This window comes from Macaca nemestrina, chromosome 20, assembly GCF_043159975.1.
Source record: "Macaca nemestrina isolate mMacNem1 chromosome 20, mMacNem.hap1, whole genome shotgun sequence".
Lineage (NCBI taxonomy): Eukaryota > Metazoa > Chordata > Mammalia > Primates > Cercopithecidae > Macaca > Macaca nemestrina.
The window spans coordinates 19524030-19542955 of record NC_092144.1 but is presented as its reverse complement, the minus strand read 5'-3'; the positions used below and the strand labels follow the sequence as shown (position 1 = coordinate 19542955).

The 18926-nt window shown below is 40.2% G+C and overlaps 1 protein-coding gene across 1 annotated transcript; it reads left to right on the top strand.

Annotated features, from left to right (window-relative positions):
• Positions 1-322: 322 nt before the first annotated feature.
• On the top strand, positions 323-17538 carry LOC105489727 (zinc finger protein 737-like). The gene is given in 7 exon segments (XM_071086656.1): positions 323-435; positions 7352-7478; positions 8609-8704; positions 15869-17246; positions 17248-17279; positions 17282-17323; positions 17326-17538. Coding segments are annotated over 6 exon segments (1677 nt in total). The 5' UTR covers positions 323-435; positions 7352-7444; the 3' UTR covers positions 17421-17538.
• Positions 17539-18926: the final 1388 nt, after the last annotated feature.

The following is an 18926-nucleotide window of genomic DNA, read 5'->3' as shown; positions in this document are numbered from 1 at the left end:
GTTGAACAAAAATTTTATGTATTATTAATATGACAGCAAATTACTTCCGGTCACCTTTTGAACACATTCAACAAGAGAGAGATTAAAAAAAAGATAAAATTTTCCCACGCTCTAGAGTGGGCGTGGCTCAGCTCAGGGAGGAAGCCTTGTTTGAAAAGGCTGCTGCTTAGGCTGTCGCTCTTTGTTCACTCAGCCCAGCGTCTGATCACACCTTATGTCACTCAGGGCCTGAGGGGGCGAGGCCTTAAGCATTATCCAATCAGGGACGCTGGGCTGGAAACCGTCCAATCAGGCACGCAGCCAGAGTGAACCGTAAGGCTTCCGGGTTTGGCGGGGCCTTTGTCTCTCGCTGCAGCCGGAACTCCGGGTGTCTTCTTCACTGCTGTGTGTCTTCTGCTCCTAGAGGCCCAGCCTCTGTGGCCCTGTGTCCTGCAGGTATTGGGAGATTCACAGCTAAGACGCCGGGACCCCCTGGAAGCTTAGAAATGGTGAGAGTGCCGGTCCGACATCCCGAGAGAGGGGGACGCGCTGGTTGGAACCGGTGAGAAGTAGCTGTGGCGGGACTCAGGCCTCCGGGCAGTCAGCTCCACAATCTGCGCCCCAAGTTCTCCTTGCCCAGCTCGGCCTCAGTCCCGTTCAACCATAAGATGGCGGCTACGCTGACAGCCGGGCCCACGGGCGTCCTGTCTCTTCCCTGCGCAGTGACCGTGCTCTGGCCTGGAGCGCTCTGTGGGCTGCTCTGCACCCGCAGCGCCCCATCTCTCCCAGAATGTGCAGGTACCACCGGAGGGTCGTCAAGGGAGAATCCTGACTCGGGGTGCGGGTCAGGGAAGAGCTGGAGAGGGAAGAGCTTTGGTCCGTGGGGTTCACAGTCTCTGTTTTCTGCTATTAAAAAATTATGGGGCCGGGTGCGATCGTTCACGCCTGTAATCCCAGCTCTTTGGGAGGCCGAGGCAGGCGGATCACTTGAGGTCAGGACTTGAAGATCAGCCTGGCCCAAATGGGGAAACCCCATGTCTACTAAAAATGCAAAAATTAGTTGGGTGTGATGACAAATGTCTATAATCCCAGCTTCTCGAGAGGCAGGAGTGAGAGAATCGCTTGAACCCGGAAGGTGGAGTTCGCAGTGAGCTGAGATCCTGCCACTGCACTCCAGCCTGGCGACAGAGGAAGACTCTGTCTTTAAAAAAAAAAAAAAAAGTAAGCACCTTAAAATTTCCTTCTCTTATGTAAACTGTTTGAGTAATTTCCCTGGATTTTTCAAACACTTAGTTTCAAAAACCAAGTGAATAACTGATATGGAAATTAAAGCTTGAACCTAAAAACTCCAAGCTAAGGCTAATATTAAGCCTGCAACAGGATGTTATTAAAGACTCAGTTTTTTTCTGAGGAGCCTCCCCTGCAGATTTCCCAGCCTGCTCATCCCAGCCATGTAAGGAGCCTTTATCCTGAGAGAAGCTACAGAGCCCTAGAAAGCTGGGGATCCACAGGCAGTTGCAGTTGAGATTAAGATGAAAGGAAACTGAGAGGGTCTTACTGATGATGAAGTTTTTATGTTTTGCGGCACTTTCTACACTTTGTAAAATAAAAAACATTAGATTTATGTAAAAAAAAAATGAATTCCAAAAAATTATTGCAACAGCAGAAAGTACCGACTAAGTATAAGATCTTTATGGCTTGCAAAGATGTCGGCAGAAAAGGGCTTTCTTTTTTAGGGAGGAGCAAACAAGATTAGAAAGGAGGTGTGAAGGGAATGGCAAATGGAGAGTGAAAAAGTCAGATTTTAGATCAGAGAATGTCTTACCCTGAAATCAGCGTATTCTTAGGAGGGACGTAAAATGGGGTTGTATGTTGACTCAGACTGAGGGTAGCACAAAGTTCAGGAGCCCGAAGGAGGGAGATAAGCTTAAGAAAAGTTTGACTAAGGATTATTTTATTTTAGGCTAAGTGTGGTGGCTCACACCTGTAATCCCAGCACTTTGGGAGGCTGAGGCAGGTGGACCTGAGGTCAGGTGTTTGAGACCAGCCTGGCCAACATGGTGAAATCCTGTCTCTACTAAAATACAAAAATTATTGGGAGGCTGAGGCGGGCAGATCACCTGAGGTCGGGAATTCGAGACCAATAAATAAATAAATAAATAAAAATAAAAGATTCAGGTATGGTGGTGCATGCGTGTAATCCCAGCTTCCCATAAGACTAAGGCAGGAGGAGATTCGCTTGAACCCGGGAGGTAAAGGTTGTGGTTAGCCAAGATCGCAAAACTGCACTTCAGTCTGGGTGACAAAGTGAAGAAATATTTTATTTTGAGCATGGAAGACAAATTCAGCTGATTTTTTTAATGAGAAAAAGGAGAAAATGTGCAGTGTGTGTGTCTGGCTGTGTGATAAGTAAGAAAAGAGAGCACCATCTAAGTCATAATGGGAAGAGTGTTTCTTTCCATAAACTGTTCCTGGAGCACACAAAGGATGGAGAATTTTATTAATCACAAATACTTTCCAGTATTATCTATGTGTTTCATCTTTCCCCATCTCTTTTCTTTGTTCTATGCTTTTCTTCCATTTGGCTTTTCCTGGGCTGCATCTCACATATGAAACTGGTAAACCTAACTACAGTGTTTTGCTGAGCTCTGTGAGTAGCTCTACCAAATTATCGAACTTCAGGGAGGTCATGGGACTCCCCAGTTTTTAAACAGTAGCTCAGAAGCGTAGAAAAGCCCATGGGGTTTGTGATTGGCATCTGCAGTGAGGACAGTGTTGCGGGACCGAGCCCTGAATCAGGGTCTGTGTTGACGCTGGGTGGTGTCAGAATTCAAGTGTTAGACAATGAGTTGGTGTTGGAGAATTGTTTGATGTTCAGCAAACTCTACAAATTTGGTGCCAGAAAAAAGATATCACAGAGGCCTGGCCTGGAATAAAACTCTAGGTGTTTGGGAATGGGAGCTCTGTTGTCCAGTACACAGGCTGTCACACTGCCCATTGTTCTGTGATTCCAGGTATTCTCCCAGGGTGACAGAGGACTGAAAACTTAGAAGAAAGGAGCTCTGATGACAGACCCCATTTTCCCACAGCTGCCACCACAGGATTCCCACCCACTCACAAACACACACACACTAGACATTGACATGGCCACACTCCACTGAGGCGTAAGCACCACCCTCAGGAACTTCACCATGGCGTTTTTGATCCTAGTGTTTCTTGCTAAGAACCCACAAGTGTCTACAAGTCTCCTGACATATCCCCACCCCCAGCTACTGAATCTGCAGCAGCAACCTGTTTTCTCCACCAACCTAGCATTTTGGACCAGCTGTTCATAATCTCATACGTTTGCATGCACTCAGTAATAAATCAGAGTACAGCTGCATTGGGACTACTGTCTGTAGCAAAAATCAGTCCTCTCACCCACATTGCACTCTCTCCCACCCAGGGATTTAATTTTTTCTTTTAGTTTTTATTTTTGTTTCAGGGTACCCTTGGGTTTGTTTTGGTACATGGGGGTTTTGTGCACAGCTTATTTTGTCACTGAGGTATTAAGCATAGCACAAAACAGGTATGTTTTCTGATCCTCCTAGTCTTCCACCCTCTACCCTCAACTAGGCCACAGCATCTGTTGTTCTCTTTGTGTTCATATGTTCTTATTATGTAGCTGTTACTTATAAATAATAACATGCATTTGGTTTTCTGTTTCTGCATTATTTTCTTTTTCTTTCTTTCTTTTTTTTTTTTTTTTTGTTGAAGACAGTTTCACTCTTGTTGCCCAGGCTGGAGTGCAGTGGTGTGATCCAGGCTCACTGCAACCTATATGTCCCAGTTTCACGTGATTGTCCTGCCTCAGCCTCCTGAGTAGCTGGGATTACAGGTGCGTGCCACCACGCCCAGCTAATTCTGTATTGTTAGTGGAGACAGGGTTTCTCCATGTTGGGAAGGCTGGTCTCAAACTGCTGACTTCAGGTGATCAACCGACATTTGACTCCCAAAGTGCTGGGATTACAGGCTTGAGCCACTGCACCAAGCCTCTGCATTTGTTTTTTAAGAATAATGGTCTCCAGCTTCATTGATGTTATAGAAAACAACATGATTTTATTTTTTAGTGGCCACAAAGTATTCCATGATATTTATGTACCATATTTTGTATTTATTTTATTTTTGAAGACATGGTCTCCCTTATTGCCCAGGCTAGAGTGCCATTGCATGATATTGGCTTACTTTAGCCTCAACCTCCCAGGCTCAAGCAATTCTCTCCTGCCTCATCCTCTTCTTGGGGCTACACATGGGCATTACCACACCTTGCCAATTTTTCTTTTTGTATTTTCCGTGGAGACAGGATTTTGCATTGTTTTCTCAGACTGGTCTGAAACTTCTAAGCTCAGGCAGTCCACCTGCCTCGGCCTCCCAAAGTGCCGGGATTACAGGCATGAGCCACCGCATCTGACCATACCATATTTTCTTTATCCAGTCTACCACTGATAGGCATTTAGGGCCTGTCCATGTCTTTGCTATTGTGAATAGTGCTGCACTGAACATGCATGTGGATGTGTCTTTATAATATAATAATTTATATTTCTTTGACTATATACCCAATTATGAGATTCCTGGGTCAAATGATAATTCTGTTTTTAGTTCTGTGAGGAATCACCACACTGCTTTTTACAGTTGTTGAACTAATTTACACTCCCACCAGCCGAGTATAAACATTCCGTTTTCTCTGCAACCTTGCCAGCATCTGTTATTTTTTGACTTTTTAAAAATAGCCATTCTGACTGGTGTGAGGTGGTATCTCATTATGGTTTTTCTTTTAATTTCTCTAATCATTACAGATGAGCATTTTTTTCATATGCTTGTTAGCCACATGTATGTCTTCTTTTGAAAAGCATCTGTTCATCTTTTTTGCCTACTTTTTAATGAGGTTGTTTGTTTTTTTCTTTTAAATTTGTTTAAGTTTCTAATAAATTCTGGATATGAGACGTTTGTCAGAGGCAAAGTTTGCAAATATTTTCTTTCTTCTGTAGGTTGTCTGTTTACTCTGTTGATAGTTTATTTGCTGTGAAGCTCTTTAGTTTAAATAGGTCCCATTTGTCAATTTTTGCTTTTGTTGCAGTTGCTTTTGGTAGCTTCCTCATGAAGTCTTTGCCAGTTTCTATGTCTAGAATGGTATTTCCTAGGTTGTCATGCAGTGTTTCTTATAATTTTACATTTAAGTGTTTAATTTATCTTGAGTTGATTTTTGTATATGCTGTAATGAAGGGACCTAGTTTCTGTCTTCTACATAGTGCTAGGTAGTTATTCCAGCACCATTTATTAAAGAGATAATTCTTCCCACATTTCTCTTGTCAGCTTTGTCAAAAATCTGATGGTTGCAGGAGGGTGCCATTATTTCTGGGCTCTCTATTCTGTCGCATTGGTCTTCAGCTTGAGTCTCTCCAGCCTGGCTTATCATTGGGCCATCAGCCCAGGGTCACTGGAAAGTCCCTCAAAATCACGTAGGTGTCTTTGAGGCATTTGAGGATGTTCAGAGCAGAATTGTGTTAGGCTGACAAGAGTGGCTAATTCTCCTTCTGTCTCAGTGTAAGAGAAATGAGTCATCCTGTGTTTGTTCATCCCCTCGTTGGTTGGTACCCAGATGAGAGTTTCTCCAGTTTTCTGGTACTTGGATGATAAAGAAGGAAAAGATCTGGAGACCCAAATGGATAAACTAGTTGCTCCCATTTTATAGGACCATTAAAAAAAAAACTATTAAGCAGTCTTGGTTCCTACAATCCAGAAACTTTTAGTCTAGACAAGCAACTGGATAAATAATGGAATTATGCATCATATGCTTGGTACAATACATAGATGTGTCCAAACATAGGAGTTATCTGTTTTTTGAGGTTTGCGTAAAACTGATGATTCTTTATGATTAAATCAGATTTTATTTACTTTTTTGAAAGACGAATATTTCAACAGTGATGCTGTGTTCTTCTATGTGCATTAGCACATCATAAAAATTTCTCCTAGTGCAGTTAATGATTAATGATTCACTTGCTTAAATGGCTCTGACAGATTGTTTTCACTATATAGCTGATTATTTTTCTCTTCATTATTAAGTATCTTTATGCAGCTCATGTGAGTAAACCATCACATTTAATCTGGCAGTTGTCCTTTCTTCTTAATTTTGTCTATATATTTTTCTTTGGAAAATGCAGGCTCTTAGGCCGGGCGCGGTGGCTCAAGCCTGTAATCCCAGCACTTTGGGAGGCCGAGACGGGCGGATCACGAGGTCGGGAGATCGAGACCATCCTGGCTAACATGGTGAAACGCCGTCTCTACTAAAACATACAAAAAACTAGCCGGGCGAGGTGGCAGGCGCCTGTAGTCCCAGCTACGCGGGAGGCTGAGGCAGGAGAATGGCGTGAACCTGGGAGGCGGAGCTTGCAGTGAGCTGAGATCCGGCCACTGCACTCTAGCCTGGGTGACAAAGCAAGACTCCGTCTCAAAAAAAAAAAAAAAAAAAGAAAATGCAGGCTCTTATCTTTGTTTACGGGCCAGAAAAACTGAGAAAAACACAGGCTATTCCACTGACTGGATGTTTGACAAAATATCCTTCTTGGGCCAAAAACATTGACATTATTGGTGAGCTTGTTAGAAATTCGAAAAATCAGACTTCATTCCAGATCTTCTGGGAAAAAACCCCTGCACAATAAGGTCTTCAACGTATTGTATATATTTAAATTTGAAAGGTGCCTTCTAACTCAACATATCTTTTTTTTTTTTTTTTTTTTTTGAGATGGAGTCTGGCTCTGTCGCCCAGGCTGGAGTGCAGTGGCCGGATCTCAGCTCACTGCAAGCTCCGCCTCCCGGGTTTACGCCATTCTCCTGCCTCAGCCTCCCGAGTAGCTGGGACTACAGGCGCCCGCCACCTCGCCCGACTAGTTTTTTTGTATTTTTTAGTAGAGACGGGGTTTCACCATGTTAGCCAGGATGGTCTCGATCTCCTGACCTCGTGATCCGCCCGTCTCGGCCTCCCAAAGTGCTGGGATTACAGGCTTGAGCCACCGCGCCCGGCATCTTTTTCATCTGAATATTCACAGCTCATTCCGTATGGTGTAAACATAGCACTCAAAAATGTACATGTTTGTGTTCCTTAATTTTACACTTTACTATCTAGAAAAATATATGAACTGATGTTGTGGATCTCATGCTGTTCTTTTTCTCAGAGAATACATTAGATAATATTTCTGTTTTGAAAGTTATTTTATTGGATAATTTTAGTCCTATAAGTCAGAACCATTTGTGTTTACTCTCTCATTTCACCTTAAGTCAAATTAAAAATTCCACACATGACCACTTGGTAAAAATGTATGTATGTGTGTTTCAGGGGCCATTGCAGTTTAGAGACGTGGCCATAGAATTCTCTCTGGAGGAGTGGCATTGCCTGGACACTGCACAGCGGAATTTATATAGGAATGTGATGTTAGAGAACTACAGAAACCTGGTCTTCCTTGGTGAGAAAAACTTTAATACATTATTCATAATATACACAAAAGGTTTTATTTCTCTTTTTTGTAGAATTTTTTTAGTAATTTATTCTTTTATAGAAGAGTTTCAGATCCACTTTTTCAAGAAAATCTTCAGAATTCGGTCATTTAGAAAAGAGAAACTCTTCGGTGCCTCTTGCCTGTAATCCCAGCACTTTGGGAGGCTGAGGTGAGGTGATTACCTGAGGCCAGGAGTTCAAGATCAGCCTGGCCAACATGGTGAAACCCCATCTCTACTCAAAGTAGAAGAAATTAGCCAGGCATGGTGGCACGCGGCTATAATCCCAGCTACTCAGGAGGGTGAGGCAGGAGAATAGCTTGAACCCAGAAGGCAGAGGTTGCAGTGAGTTGAAATCATGCCATTGCACTCCAGCCTGGGCAACAGAGCAAGATTTCGTCTTGAGGAAAAAAAAGAAAAAAAATTTCTTCAAGATGTTTCATCTTAATCCAACCTTTCCCTATTTCTGAGGTGAGCTGTAATCTTCACTCCAAATTGGTGGTAATTCCAGAAATTTAGTGGCATAAAATATTGTAGCTTCCACCTGAAAACCTAATTACCACCACCAATTTTTGATTCAGTAGTGCCAGGCAGGACAATTAAGAAACCTACAAATTGAAAGTTATTTTCTTTCTTTCTTTCTTTTTTTTTTTTTTTTTTTGAGACAGAGTCTTGCTCTGTCACCCAGGCTGGAGTGCAGTGGTGTGATCTCAGGTTACTGCAACATCCACCTCCCAAGTTCAAGCAGTTCTGCCTCAGCCTCCCGAGTATCTGGGACTACAGATGCACATCACCATGCTCAGCTAATTTTTGTAGTTTTAGTAGAGATGGGGTTTCACCATGCTGGCCAGGCTGGTCTCGAACTCCTGACCTCGTGATTCACCCGCCTCAGCCTCCCAAAGTGCTGGGATTACAGGCGTGAGCCACTGCACCCGGCAAATTGAAAGTATTTTCTAAATATTTAGAAATTTCTGTTATAATTTGTATTTTGGTATTAATTTACTAGAATATTTTATTACATTGTCTTTGCTGAGCACATTACTAGCTTGCAAGTGGAGAATATGAGCAAGATTCATGTTATTTGTTTTTAATAAAACAGGTATTGTGGTCTCTAAGCCAGACCTCATCACCTGTCTGGAGCAAGGAGAAAAACCTTTGACTATGAAGAAGCATGAGATGGTAGCCAACCCCTCAGGTAGGTGTGAGTGAAAATGAATACAACAGACACAGATAAGAGGTCCCCAGGTCAAAGAGAAGGCCAGTCCTTAAAGTGTGATTTGGGAAGCTGTGTTCCAAAGGAAATAGTTCCTGGTCAGCTGGGTTTTTTTTCTTTTTGTTTTTGTTTTTTTTGTTTTTTTTTTATTCTTTTTTAAAATTTTGCTCTTATAAAGGGGCATCTTCTGCTTATGCTTTTAAATTCTGTAAAAATTCTACTTTTCTTTCAGTGAGCTCCCTTCAGGTTCACAGTGAGAGCCAAAGTCCTCTTCATGGCATGTAAAAAACTGCACAATCTGACTGCTTTTTCATTGTTTTGGGGACATATACATATCTGCATGATTTTGAGAATTATTTCTCTTTTTGCATCAGGTCTGAAATGTGTGAAAGTAGTCATTTCTGTTGAAAAAAAAATTTTTTTTTTCCTGCTTAGTCCTTTCTATTTTTATTACTACATAGTTTTAAAATATAGTTTGAAATTATAAGATGATATTCTTCTGCTTTGTTCTTTTTTTTCAAGATTGTTTTGGTTATTCAGAGTTTATTTTAGTTTGATGTAAATTTTAGAATTGTGTTTTCCATTACTGTAAAAAAAAAACCACTGCAATTTTGACAGGACGTTTATAAAATCTATAGATCACTTTGGATAATATGACACTTTAATAAGATTTATTCTTTCAATCTCTAGACATAAAATATTTTAAAATGTATTTGGACCTTCTCATTTTTTTTTTGTTGTAAACATTTTCTTACCTTGGTTAATTTTTTTCTCAGAAATTTATTATTTAATGCTATATTAAATAAGATTTTTTCTTCCTCTATTTTATCAGATAGTTTGTTTTAAGCATATGAAACCATACATACACTTGTGTGTTAATTTTATATTTTGCTAATTTACTCAGTGTATTTGTTAGTTTAGATAGGTTTTAATGTACTGTTTATGGTTTTTTAAATATAAGAGGTATGATCCACAAACAGCAACTTTTACTTATTTTTCTTCAATTGCAATGGATTCTTTTCTTTTCTTTTCTTTCTTTTTTTTTTTTCTCCCCCAAGATGGGGTTGGGTTTCACTCTTGTTGCCCAGGCTAAAGTCCAATGGCATGATTTCGGCTCACTGCAACCTTTGCTTCCCAGGTTCAAGCGGTTCTCCTGCCTCAGCCTGCTGTGTAGCTGGGATTACTGGTACTCGCCACAACACCCAGCTAATTTTTTGTATTTTTTTGGTAGAGACCGGGTTTCACCATGTTGGCAAGGCTGGTCTCAAACTCCTGACCTCAGATGATCTGCCGGCCTTGGCCTCTGAAAGTACTGGAATTACAGGCATGAGGCACGCCTTCTAGCCCAGTTGCGTGGGTTTCTATGTAGGCAGAACTGACCATAAACTGTGGCTCAAGTAACTGAAACTGAGTCAGGAACCACTTCAGGAACCCCAGTAAAGGCCAAGGTCTGCAGGCCTGCCTACATTACTGTAAATGGATGTCTTCTTCTAGGTCTCTGGAATGGAAGGACCTCTGCCAGACTGTGGCTGGGAGTTTGGGGTGGTTATAGAGTAAGTTCAGAATTCTCAGTGGGACTAAGTTGGGTGAACCCTATTCTGGTCTGTAGCCAAGAACAAGGGTCCTGTAGTTTCCCACCTGAATGAGAGCCTGCCTTCTGAATAGAACACTTCTCAATCTTAAGCTTTAACAGCGTTTCACAACTCCCTCCCTGGCTCTCAAATCTCCCTTAGCGGCACTTATTTTGGAGATGGCATCTTGCTACATCTTTGATCTGGTCTTTGAGACCCAGGCTGGTCTCAAAATCCTGGCCTGAAGCAGTTCTCCAACCTTAATGTACCATGGAGCTGTCATTACAGGTGTGAGTCATAATCCTGGTTCTCTCATAAAAGTATTTTTGTCAGAGATGGCTGACATTGTTTTGCCGTAAGGGAATATGAAAATATGGCACTTTTAATCTTTTCATCTCACTGATGTCACTCTCCCTATAAGTTTTTACTTTCTATTTTCTCTTTCAGATTTGTTTGTAATTTTAGATTCAGATATTTAAGGCAATATGCTAGAATTTGCATGGTATGCCTGAAGTAAATTGTATAATTAGTAGGCACCCATAGTTACTAAAATAGTTATTTATAAATTTAAGTTTTCTGCAGGCAAAAAGGAATTATAGGATGTTCATCTACTTTTTTCAGCCTATATCTCCATAATAAAATAGTTTATTTCCTAATACTTGTTGTTCATATCAGAGGGTCTAACACTATTCTGGAAAATATATATTTTTTTATTTAACAATGTAAGCTACTCTTTGTTTCTAAAGTTGGATTACAGCAGTTTCAATTTGTGTAAGAATACCATATATGGAAAACATTAAAAGTAACTAGTTTCTTTTAAATGCTAATTTATTTTCTCATTAGAATCTTCTATTCATAATTATACTGTATATTCTCTGAAATTTTACTGCCACACAGTGCATGCCAATGATTCAGAATACTTGCATTTAGTGAGTACATACTAATAGTTAAATATTGCAATTATCTAGAAAATTTTTTTTTTTTTTTTTGAGATGGAGTCACGCTTTGTTACCCAGGCTGGAGTGCAGTGGTGTGATCTTAGCTCACTGCGAACTCCACTTCCTGGGTTCAAACTATTCTCATACCTCAGTCTCCCAGGTAGCTGGGATTACAGACATGTGTCACCATCCCCAGCTAATTTTTGTATTTCTAGTAGACATGGGGCTTCACCACGTTGGCCAGGCTGGTCTTGAACTCCTGACCTCAGGTGATCTGCTCATCTTGGCCTCCCAAAGTGTTGAGATAACAGTCGTGAGCCACTGCGCCCGGCCTGACAATTTTTTTAAATTATACATCAATGTTGCATACAAGATTTTACGAGTAAACATTTCTCTTATTGTTGTTTTGAAGTTTTGAACCCCTCTGGGGTTCAAGTGATTCTTCTGCCTTGACCTCCTGAGACGCTGGGACTACAGGCATGTGCCACCACGCTCAGCTAATTTTTGTATTTTTAGCAAAGATAGGGTTTCACCATATTGGCCAATCTGGTCTGGAACTGCTGACCTCGGGATTTGCATGCTTTGGTCTCCCAAAGTGCTGGAATTACAGATGTGACCCACTGCACCTGGCCTCAGTGTAGGTTTCTTAACATTAGTTTATTGGGTGTTTTGGGTTTACTTATGTATTACAATTTTAGACAATTTGCAATTCTTTTTGTACATTTTAAGTCAATTTAAGATATAAGTTATGCATGTCTATCACAATCAGATTACATATGTATGTGTATTTATCTATAAATATGACCCCAATTTTAGTTATGGCTTATCCTATATTCTTTCTTAGCTGATTTTTGATGGTAGTTTTATCTTGTCTAAGTGACTAGTCATCAAGATAGTCTTATTTTCACCATGTGTTTAATGATGACTATATATTTGCTTTTGTGAGAGAAGTACTTCTACGATTTGAAAGTAATTTTCAAAAAGATATATAATTCTGTTTTGGGTTTTTTTTCAGTTTTTCTTTTAAAAAATTGTCTTAAAAACACATAACATAAAATTTACCATCTTAAATCTATTGAAGTGTGCATTTCAGGGCCAGGCTAGGTGGAGGCTCTTATTTGTAATCCCAGGATTTTGGGAGGCCAAGACTGGAGGATCCCTGGAGCCCAACAGTTTGAGATCAGCCAGGGCAACATATGGTGACCCCTCTCTATAAAAAAAAAAAAAATTAATAGCTAGGTATGGTGGTGTGCAGCTGTGGTCCCAGCTACTTGGGAGATTGAGGGGAAGTCAAAATTGTACCACTACACTCCAGCTTCGGTAACAGAGTGAGACCCTGTCTCAAAAAAACAGCTGTTCATTTCAGGCATGTTAAATATGTTCACATTGTATGCAAAAGACTTCTAGAAACTTTACACCTTGTAAAACTAAAAGTCATTGACCATTAAGTACCAACTGCTCATTTTACCCTCTTTCTAGGCCTTAATAGACATACCTTCTACTTTCTGATTTTATGGTTTTGACTACTTAACATATCTCATATACATGGAATCATACAGTATCTATAATTCTGTCACCGGATTAATTCAGGTGACATAATATTCTCAAAGTTCATCTTAAAATTGAGAATATTGTTTTTTCTAAGGTGGAATAATACTTCATCATATGTATATGTTACATTTTTATTTATAAATCAAGAGACATCTGGATTGCTTTTGTGAATACTGGTACAATAAACATGGATTTTCAATTATATCTTCCAGGTCTTGTGTTGCATATTTTGTTTTTTTGTTGTTTTCCTTTTTTTGAGATGGAGTCTCACTCTGTTGCCCAGGCTAAAGTACAGTAGTGCAATCTCGGCTCACTGCAACCTCTGCCTTCTGGGTTCAAGTGATTCTCCTACCTCAGCCTCCCAAGTAGCTGGGATTACAGGTGGATGTCACATCGCCAAGCTAATCTTTTATTTTTAGTAGAAATGGTATTTCACCATGTTGGCCAGGCTGGTCTCAAACTCCTGACTTCAGGTTATCTGCCCACCTCAGCCTCCCAAACTGCTAGGATTACAGGCTTGAGACATTGCATATGGCCTGTGTTACACATTTTGGATATAGATTTATACATGAGGAACATTTATAACATTTTAAAATAATGGCTGTGTCTTTGTTTTCCACCAGCAATCAACATCGGTTTTATTTTCATTGCACCTAATGGGTGTAAGTTGATTTTGTCATGGTGTTTTTTAAAAAATTTCTCTACAAATTAGTAATTTTGTATGTTCTTTCAAATGCTTTTTCCCATTTGTGTATTTTTTTTTGTTTTTTTTTTTTTTTTGAGACAGAGTCTCGCTCTGTCGCCCAGGCTGGAGTGCAGTGGCCGCATCTCAGCTCACTGCAAGCTCCACCTCCCGGGTCTACGCCATTCTCCTGCCTCAGCCTCCCGAGTAGCTGGGACTACAGGCGCCCGCCACCTCACCCGGCTAGTTTTTTGTATTTTTTTAGTAGAGACGGGGTTTCACCATATTAGCCAGGCTGGTCTCGATCTCCTGACCTTGTGATCCACCCGTCTCGGCCTCCCAAAGTGCTGGGATTACAGGCTTGAGCCACCACGCCCGGCCCCATTTGTGTATTTTTATGTTTAAGCATTTTATTTAAAATATGTAATTGGCCGGGTATGGTGGCTCATGCCTGTAATCTCAGCACTTTGGGAGGCTGAGGCAGGGGGTCATGAGGTCAGGAGATCGAGACCATCCTGGCTAACACGGTGAAACCCCGTCTCTACAAAAAATACAAAAAATTAACTGGGCATGGTGGTGGGCACCTGTAGTCCCAGCTACTCGGGAGGCTGAGACAGGAGAATGGCGTGATCCCGGGAGGTGGAGCTTGCAGTGAGCTGAGATTGCCCCATTGCATTCCAGCCTGGGTGACAGAGCAAGACTCTGTCTCAAAAAAAAAATAATAAAATATATTATTGTATCATTCAAGGAAATAAACAACTTTATTTTATCAGTGTTGATATTCAGCTTTCAACATTTTTAAAAGAGATTATTTCTTTCTATTTTGTATGCATGGCAACTTTGTGGAAGATCAGATGATCTTCTGATCACAAAGATCTTCTGATCACAAAGATCAAAGATCAAATGAACAGAAGGGTTCATTTCTGAGCTCTCTATTCTGTTCTTTCATCTGTTTATCTTTGTGTCAGTGTTACATCGTTTATGTTACTGTAGGTTTTTTTTTTTTTTTTTTTGAGTCAGAGTCTCACTCTGTCACCCAGGCTGGAGTGCAGTGATGCAATCTTGGCTCACTGCAAGCTCTGCCTCCTAGGTTCATGCCATTCTCCTGCCTCAGCCTCCCAAGTAGCTGGGACTACAGGCACTCACCACCATGCCCGGCTAATTTTTTGTATTTTTAGTAAAGATGGGGTTTCACCGTGTTAGCCAGATGGTCTCAATCTCCTGACCTCGTGATCCACCACCCCAGCCTCCCAAAGTGCTGGGATTACAGGCATTAGTCACCACGCCTGGCCATGTTACTGTAGGTTTTAACTGTAGGTTGTATTGACATCTTTGAAAAATGAAATTTTTTGCCCCCTGAGCAAGAATATGTAGAGTGTGTTTCATTGTCACGTAGTTTTGAAATTTCCAGTTTGACTTTTGCTTTTAATTCCTAGTTTCATTCAGTTTTTGTTAGAAAACACAGTGTATGTAGTGTTTTTAAAATAATTGGTGGTTGTTGTTTTGAGACAAAGCTTACTGTCACCCAGGCTGCAGTGCAGTGGCAGAATTGTGGCTCACTGTAGCCTCAGCCTCCGGGGCTCAAGTGATCCCCTTCACCTCAATATTTTGAGTAGCTAGGACTGTAGATATGCACTACCATGTCTGGCTAATTGCTTGTTTGTAGTGTTAGGATCTCACTATGTTGCCCAGGCTGGTCTCAAACTTTTGGCCCCAATCAATCTCCCAAAGTGTTAGGATTATAGCCAAGAGCCATGGCACACAGTCAGTATTTTTAATTTAACAAAACTTGGTATGTGTCCTAACAGAATACACCAGATGCAAATAGGAATATTGTGTATTATCTTGGTTTTGACTGGAGAGTTTTGTGTGTTTCTGTGAAGCCTAGTTGGTCTATAATATGGTTTGGATGTCCATGTTATCCAAACCTCATGCTGCAATAGAAATTCTCAGTGTTGGATGTGGGACCTGGTGGGACATGTTTGGGTCATGGGGGCGAATTTTTCATGATCCACCCATGTCAGCCTCCCAAAGTGCTGGGATTACGGGCATGAGCCACTGCATCTGATGGGGAATTTACTTTTAAAGGCATAATGTTATACTGGAGAGCAGGAAGAGCTGTGTTGGGTATAAGTAACAGGCTTTTCTTTATCTTCTATGTGACTCTTTGCATTGTGCTCGCCTGGGGCCCTTCATACACTTAACTGACTTATAAATTTTTTACAGATGTATTTTGGGCAGTATGTTTTTGTTACATTTACGTGTCCAGGAAGAAATTACAGCTCGCGATATTTTGCTGTGTCATCTTGCTTAGGTAGTTTGTATAACTTTATAGGTTAGATTTGTAAATTATATTTATCTGAGTCTAGCAATCGAAGTAATGTGTTTTTATTGTTTCTTTCAGTTTTGTGTTCTCATTTTACCCAAGACCTTTGGCCAGAGCAGAACATAAAAGATTATTTCCATAAAGGGATACTGAGAAGATATGAAAAATGTGGACATGACAATTTACAGTTTAAAAAAGGCTGTGAAAGTGTGGATGAGTGTAAGGTGCACAAAAGAGGTTATAATGAACTTAACCAATATTTGACAAGTACCCAAAGGAAAATATTTCAGTGTGATAAATATGTGAAAGTCGTTCGTAAATTTTCAGATTCAAACAGACATAAGATAAGACATACTGGAAAAAAACCTTTCAAATGTATAGAATGTGGCAAAGCTTTTAACGAGTCCTCAACCCTTACTACACATAAGAAAATTCATACTGGAGAGAAACCCTACAAATGTGAAGAATGTGGCAAAGCCTTCAACTGGTCCTCACACCTTACTACACATAAGATAATTCATAGTGGAGAGAGACGGTACAAATGTGAAGACTGTGGCAAAGCCTTTAGCCGGTTTTCATACCTTACTGCACATAAGATAATTCATAGTGGAGAGAAACCCTACAAATGTGAAGAATGTGGAAAGGCCTTTAAGCGCTCCTCTAACCTTACTACACATAAGATAATTCATACTGAAGAGAAACCCTACAAATGTGAAGAATGTGGCAAGGCCTTTAAGCGCTCCTCTATCCTTACTACACATAAGATAATTCATAGTGGAGAGAAACCCTACAAATGTGAAGAATGTGGCAAGGCCTTTAAGCACTCCTCTGTCCTTACTACACATAAAAGAATTCATACTGGAGAGAAACCCTACAAGTGTGAAGAATGTGGCAAAGCCTTTAAGTACTTCTCATCCCTTACTACACATAAGATAATTCATACTGGAGAGAAACCCTACAAATGTGAAGAATGTGGCAAAGCCTTCAACTGGTCCTCACACCTTACTACACATAAGAGAATTCATACTGGAGAAAAACCCTACAAATGTGAAGAATGTGGCGAAGCCTTTAAGTACTCCTCTTGCCTTACTACACATAAGATAATTCATACTGGAGAGCAACCCTTCAAATGTGAAGAATGTGGCAAGGCCTTTAAGTGCTTCTCTATCCTTACTACACATAGGAGAATTCATACTGGAGAGAAACCCTATAAATGTGAAGAATGTGGCAAAGCCTTCAACTCGTCCTCACACCTTACTGCACATAAGAGAATTCATACTGGAGAGAAACCCTACAAATGTGAACGATGTGGTAAGGCTTTTAAGCGCTCCTTTATCCTTACTAGACATAAGAGAATTCATACTGGAGAGAAACCCTACAAATGTGAAGAATGTGGCAAAGGCTTTAAGTGCTCCTCTACCCTTACTACACATAAGGTAATTCATACTGGAGAGAAACTATAAATGTGAAGAATGTGGCAAAGCTTTTAACCCACTATCCTTTTTACACATAAGAAAATTCATATTGGAGGGAAACTGTAAAGCGTGATAAATGTGGCAAAGCCTTTATTTCATCCTCACACCTTAGTAGACATGAGATAATTCATGCGGAAGAGAAAGCCAATAAATAAGAAAATGCGACAAAGCCTTTAAGGACACCTCTGCCCTTCCTAGACATATGATAATTCATACTGGAGAGAAACCCTGTGAGTTTGATGAATGTGGGAAAGCCTTTAGTCAGCTATCAACTTTTACTAAATATGAGAATTTATATGAAACATAAACCCTATAAATACAAAGAATGTGACAAAGCTTTTAGGAAGTTCTGAACCCTTCTTACACATAATTCATACTGGACAAAAATCCTACAAGTTTGAGGAATGTGGCAAAGCCTATAACAAGTTTTCAATTTTTTTTTTTTTTTTTTTTTTGAGATGAAGTTTCATGCTCATCACCCATGCTGGAGTACAATGCTATGATCTCGGCTCACTGCAACCTCTGCCTCCTGGATTTAAGCCATTCTCCTGCCTCAGCTTCCTGAGTAACTGGGATTACAGGTGTCCTCCAACATGCCCAGCTCACTTTTGTATTTTTAGTAGAGATGTGATTTCGCCATGTTTGCCAGGCTGGTCTCGAACTCCTGTCCTCAGGAGATGCACCTGCCTTGGCCTCCTGAAGTACTGGGATTACCGGCGTGAGTCATGATGCCCAGCCACAAGTTCTCAATTCTTAAGAGACATGGTGATAATTCATACTGAAGAGGAAATCTATACAGCTAAAAAATATGACAGTGCTTTTACCAACACCTCCAACTTCTCTATACGTAACAATGATTATACTAGTGTGAAATCCTAGAAATATATAAAATGTGTCAAAGCCTTTATATGGTTGCCACACTTGATTGTAGGTAAGATAATTCATACTGGCAAAACTACAAGTGTGAAGAATGTGGCAAAACTTTTAATCAGTTCTTAAACCTTATTTCACAGAAAAGCTAGTATCCTTGAGAAAAACTGTACAAATAGAAGGAATATGGAAAACCCATTAATTCCTACTCACATCTAACTCAACATAAAAAGATTCCTTTTAAGAATGGTGTGAACCCGGGAGGTGGAGCTTGCAGTGAGCTGAGATCTGGCCACTGCACTCCAGCCTGGGCAACAGAGCGAGACTCTGTCTCCAAAAAAAAAAAAAAAAAGATTCCTTTTAATAAAAGCATTAAAATTGCAATTACTGTCAAAAAAAACTTTCAGAAAGTATAAGTCTTTAAAATGAGTATTTTTTGTAAAAAGCATTACAAATATAGAGAGGGTTATATAGTACATTTACTTTTATCACAGATTTTATTGCACACATTTTGTACTGAAGGAAACCCTAACGCAGTTGCTCAAGCTTTGTTCAACATCAGGGAATTTATACTGGAGATGAGTCCTACAAATGTATTAAGTTTAGAAACACTTTTTTTTTTTTTTTTCAGAAACTACAGCTTAGAAAACAGCAGAGAGTTTATACTAAAATATAATTTTGCAGATGCAGTAAATATGAAAAAATATTTAATTCAAAATAGATTGTATATAAATATCAGAGAAGTTACAGTAGAATAACTAAGGCCCTGATATTTCAGACATTATACTAAA